Source organism: Anneissia japonica, unplaced genomic scaffold, assembly GCF_011630105.1.
Source record: "Anneissia japonica isolate Jap-2015-1 unplaced genomic scaffold, ASM1163010v1 scaffold5672_len53146_cov122, whole genome shotgun sequence".
NCBI classification, from domain to species: domain Eukaryota; kingdom Metazoa; phylum Echinodermata; class Crinoidea; order Comatulida; family Comatulidae; genus Anneissia; species Anneissia japonica.
Window position 1 is genome coordinate 11,910 of NW_022694900.1, and position 5,857 is coordinate 17,766.

The 5,857-nt window shown below is 32.2% G+C and overlaps 1 protein-coding gene across 1 annotated transcript in view; it reads right to left on the reverse strand.

Moving 5' to 3' along the window:
• Window positions 1–609: 609 nt before the first annotated feature.
• The window catches only part of LOC117101337 (helicase SKI2W-like), a 27,273-nt gene continuing 22,025 nt past the window's right edge, over window positions 610–5,857 (reverse strand). The window contains exons 17-22 of the mRNA XM_033241298.1: window positions 4,869–4,971; window positions 4,598–4,708; window positions 2,960–3,178; window positions 2,416–2,556; window positions 1,890–2,164; window positions 610–1,857 (exon numbers count right to left, since the gene is read on the reverse strand). Of these exons, the coding sequence (XP_033097189.1) occupies window positions 1,851–1,857; window positions 1,890–2,164; window positions 2,416–2,556; window positions 2,960–3,178; window positions 4,598–4,708; window positions 4,869–4,971 (856 nt within the window). The 3' untranslated portion in view covers window positions 610–1,850. The remainder of the gene's footprint in view (window positions 1,858–1,889; window positions 2,165–2,415; window positions 2,557–2,959; window positions 3,179–4,597; window positions 4,709–4,868; window positions 4,972–5,857) is intronic.

Genomic DNA, 5,857 nt, shown 5'->3' on the forward strand with positions numbered 1-5,857 from the left:
ATACAAGTAGGCCTACAATATCTTAATACCACACACAACTGTAAACAATTTATAACGATTACTATGGATCTATGACTAAATGAATATAATATTGAAGATAAAAATCAATTTACATGAAATACCGTATGCATCTAAATTACATTGAAACTACATACCTTGTAAACCACATTCATTCATTCATTGAGCCATCATTTTATTTAAAGAATTAAGCATATGTGGCAAAGACAAGCCAAACCAGTCACTCGTCGCAAATCGTGTTTCAGAGAAAATGGCCAAAACATGTTGGAATGTCAAATTTTTAAAAATCGATTTTATTGCACTAAACTACCCTTTATATATCTACACACCATTCTATGCTGTTATTTTCCCCATTTTCAATGTTAAAACAATACTTTTTAAGGATTTAAAGATAGTTTCTGCATGAGAAATGCCTGAAATCATAAACTTTGACGGTTAATTTCTCATATATTGTTCTTTAAACAACTGTGTGGTTAAACGCTTGTAACTTCATAAGGAAATGTCCAACTTGAATGATTTTTTTACCATTTTATAGCTATTATTTTACTCTCTAACACTGTATTAATAACTCAAAATCGATTTTTGCGACGAGTGACTGATTTGGCTTGTCTTTGCCACACATACCTCTTTTAGCTATAATAAAAAAATTCCAGCTTATTTCAAAGGATAAATAATGGTAAATTCAAATGGTAAAGATCATATTCATGATTAACCTATGCCCATGCAGAGGAGGTTGGCAATATATTTAGATTACAGGTGGGCATGGTACAGTCAAAAACAAATTTGTTGCGACCAACCCATTGTAAGTGGGTCGGATGTCCAAACTGAATTTCTGACTTAATAATAGGCAAATTTATGTGTTTGCTAAACCTCAATATACTTTTTTTTTTCGTTTTAGTTTTAGTATTTTTTTTACGGATGTTTGGAGTTAATTAAAATAATCACACCACCAAAATACGACATTGTTTTACTGTACTATACCAATTTTAGATAAAAATATCAGTTGACTTTACTACAAAAATATAATCTATAGTATTATACTACAATACACCAACATCATATATGTTGAGGTGGTTTTTTAAAAATATTTATCCATTTATTATTGTAGTAATTGAATGTTCAAGCTTAATTCTATTTGATAGTTTACAAAAACACTAAGCCAGTGTTATGCAACCAGTAGTCTGCCAAAAATTATTGGTAGTCCATCAATAGCTTATAAATACTACAGTCATATTGCTAATTGGATTATTAGTTCTGGAAATCAATTTTAACTTTAAAAAAATTCAGTTCTGAATTTACATGGCCTTCATTATTATAGAAAATAATGTACTAGAAGAAAATATGCATCTATATCCCTAAATGTATCCGTAACTATATCACTGATAGAATACAAATGGTCAAGCCTCAAGGTATCCCCTCCAACAATGTTAGACATTGCATCAGAGTTAGCTTCTTTTAGTGTTGTTAAAAATTTCAGTGCCATATATGTCTAAATAGTTAAAGTACAAATGATGTAGAGACAGACAGCAAGGAAGGTTATTTTATTTTTAACTTCATACAAATCGCAGCCTCACAGCTGAATTACATGTAATCATAAAGTAAGAAACATAACAGCACTCCACAGACAAGAGAGTCCCAAGCAATGACCTCAGTTGTTATGCTTAATCAAATTTGTCAAAAAAGTGACCGCACTTTATTATTAAACAATGGAAATAATAATACCAATGAACTCCATCCTTTACATAATGATATAATAAACAAATCAGAGACTATTTGATAAGTTTAAGAAAAATAAAATACTTCAAGGGTAATCAATTATTACTTTAATTTATTTATTTAAATGTTTTTACATTAAGTATAAGTTTTATTAATCTGTATCTGTATCTGAATCTCCATCTTCATCAACACGTTCTTCATCACTGGGTAAGTATAGGCTTGGTATAGCCATTATGTCCCGTTCTATCATATCTGATGCTCTTTTCACCTTATATGCAAATGCAGATTTGTCAGTTTCACATTGTATATCCTTGCATATCACACGACAAGCATTGTGTATCTCTTGAAAGATACTAATCAACTTTTGCATTGTATTAACAATCTCACCATCTGGAATTTCCCCTGCTAAACATCTGATATCTTCAAAAGACTGGAATTAAATATACAAATGGGTTTTTTCATGCCCAAATTCACTTCAGAATTGAAACATAAGCCTATTTTACAAAATAATTTACAGAAATATTATAGAAATGTAATGGTTTTTTTTTCTAATCTCCAGAACACAGGGCCAAATTTAACTGAACCAAATAAAATTCTAATGTTTTGACAATATTCTAAAAGTAGAGTAAATAATATTGTTAAAAAGTATTAACACAAATGATTAGAGAAAAGATAGCTTACTTTTCCTTTAGCCCATTCAAAAACTACGTCTGCAAATCCTTGTTTGAATTGGTCAACATAATCTTTCACATCAAAATCTTTATCATATATCTGCTTATGAGCACCTAGATTTCTTGCAATGGATTTAATATCCTGCATTACCTGTAAACCAAATACTTATGATTTTGAATATCAACACAAGTTTTTACTGAGATATTTATAACTTTTTTCAATTTAATTCACAATCAATGCAAGAATAATGATCATAGAAAAACAAAAATAAGATTGATTGGTCATTAAAGAATAAATCAACTAATACATATAATAAACAATTAACCTATATCTATCAGTAAAATCAATTGGTTCACTGTAATCAATCAATTGGTTGAATCCATTTAAATCAATTAATAAAATAAACAAATTTGTTTAATAAATTTGTGTAAAATATTAATAAGCCATCATAATTTATCAAAATACCATTACTGTTTAAATGTGTATTTTAGGCGGAATTGATTTGTGTTGAATGTGATAAAACAGTACTGTACATAGAATGTTTGTATTGTACCTTTTTAACCTTTCTATCAATCATTATGTCACTAGGTTCCTTTCCATGATAAACCATACAGGACAAAGCTGAAGCAATCTCATGTGGCTCTAAGTCATCAAGAATGTTTTCAAAGATAATTTCAGTCAATAAGACCTCATTGTGACTGAATTGGCAGGCTACAATTCCCTTCGGCTGAATCTCCATGTTGTCGTTGAAGTAATTCAGACTTTTCAACACCTTAACAGGAAAAAACAATATAAACCAACCGTTCATTACTATATACAGCATGCTATAAATACTCAGGTACTATCAACTCTACTTTTTCCACTCAGTTCACAGAACCTGTATTGTAATTGAAATAATTATAATTTTTTATGTTAAAAAACAGTTGGCCTAAAAAATCTCTACTAAGCTTTAATGGATTAGATTTCATTTATTCTGTGTAAACACCGAGGATATCCCACGAAAGCCTAAAAGAAGACTTATTTCCAGGGGGTCCTTCTGGTGGTGATTGGGCAGCACACCCAAGAGTGTGCTGCGTTCTTTAACGTTCACATAAGCCACCAATGCACGCAGGATCAACGGCTTAAACGTCTCATCCGAAAGACGGTGTTGTATAGTAACTTGTATTTCAGCCCTCCAGCTGAAACACAAGGAGAGGCAGTGATGGAATTGAACTGGAGACCTGGAGATCTCCACGGTTCATCGAAAACACAGTGGCTACCACCAGATTAGTCGACTGACCTAAGCTGCTCTCTTATAAAGAAAGAAATTTGCACACAAATTTGTCCAAATACAGTATTATTGGACATTAATTGCTATGCAACAAGGAAATTCCCTAGTCATTGAATAACAGCTACAATTGTACCAGTACCCAAAGTTCAGAGCAAAATTTGTTTAAATAACTAATAACCAATTCCTCTGAACTGATTGACCGAGGGAACTGACCGAGGGGTACCATTGTCAGGCTCTCTGCTACATTGGGTGCATAACCAGATGCCTTGAAAATGTACTCATATGCAGGGCAGGATTGAGGGCTGAAGAAGGCGTGGATGTCACATGTCAAAGATTGATCAATCTTTAGTTGGCCACTGCCTCTAAGAAAAGGTGTACAAAACAGCTGCGAACTGACATAGGTGGGCAGTCATCACAGAAGTAATGAACTGTCAGCCATGATGGAGACGTACCAACCAATTAATCAAATCTTTCTGATGCCAGTCTTTCCAAGAGTATTAAACTTTTTTTTTTAATATTGGGAGTGGATAATACTTATATTATATTCAACAACCTGGAAACCATGTGAATCATCAACCACTCACCACCTCATTGATTTATATACAAGAGTGCAACATTAAAATGTTAATTTATTAACTGTAGACTATACCAAAGTATTTTAATGACAATAGCTCCTTGTGTGCATTGTCACCCACAGCCCAACAGTGTGAGCTGAAAAGGATTGAAAAGCTTTCACAATTATTCTGGGTAAAATGTCTCACACTTCAATGAGATTACTATGATAATCTATTAATTAGGTTTTGCATATTATCTAGCTAACAGATGGACAAACAGACTGACAGACAAAAGAAATGACAGTGAATACACAACCTAACCAGAAAAGTCAGAATACAGCTCTCACTGACCACAGTAGGCATTTACCTCCTGTCTTTGCTGAAATTGAGGAAGCAGCAGCAAACTTCTTTCAGAGAGTTTTTTTTTCACTTCTTCTACTTTCTCCTTCAATTCTTGCTGCTTTTCATGCATTTCATACTACAGTATAGAGAAAAAAAAAACCAACAAAAATTTATAAAAATTGTAAGCAAAACAGAACACGTTCAAATTATCACTTTCTTATCATCACCATCACCATTCTGAATACAAGTTTTAGTTTTAAATTTGAATTAACAGAATAAATAAATATATTCCTTACATGCTTGTGCAGATTTTTGCACTGAAGACATTGAAACTTGAAGTTCGGAAATTCCTTTTTTACACAGTCTTGTAGTTTTTTCACAGCATCTTTAGATAAGGAGCTAAAATACATTAGACAGAAGATATTAACAAATAAAATATTGCAAATAGATAATGTAATAAATATAATATTAAGAAGTAATAACATAACCGTTTTACAATTTTAGTAAATCTTATGAATAATAATATCATGGCACATTTATATGGCACATATTGCACATTGCCCGTATGCTACCTAAGTAATAATAAAATAATAAAAACACAACAACAATAATAATAACAACAATAGCAACAACAAAAATAGTGATAATGGACACAATGGAAAAAAGTCTACTCAATTAGACACTGATGAGCACCATGGTTCCTATTAAAGTTATTTTCCCTAGAGTCCAATCCATCAGATTTTAGGCAGTTAGGTGCAGGCGCAGATGCAGATGTTGCGATCGCAACCCCCTAAATTGTATTAAGAAAAATAATTGTTGTATTGTATTGTTGATATATTATTTTTATTATTAAAAATGTAGTACCAGTAAGATTCAGAAACTATGAGATTGCTATTTTGGTGGTGCAGATTCCCACACCCCTCCCCCCCACCGGGGGTGACACCACAAGTCATAAACATTCCATAAACGTTTTCGTCTGTTTGGGGTAGACTTTTCAGGAGTGGGGGCATTGTCTGATTGTTTTGGCTTTACTTTTCTCAAACTAGAAAATCAATAAATAGTGCGTACTGTCATATCCAGTTCAGCTTGGGTAAGCAAATTGAAAAAGAACCGATGTCTGGAAAGTTATTTGCATGTTTACAAAATGTCAGTGTAACATACATCACACACACATATACACAGAGTTTATTAAAAAGGCTCTTATTGTTAATAGGAACCAATAATTTGTTAATACACACACACACACACTCACTCACTCCTGAAGATTGCATTAGCATGAAACAGT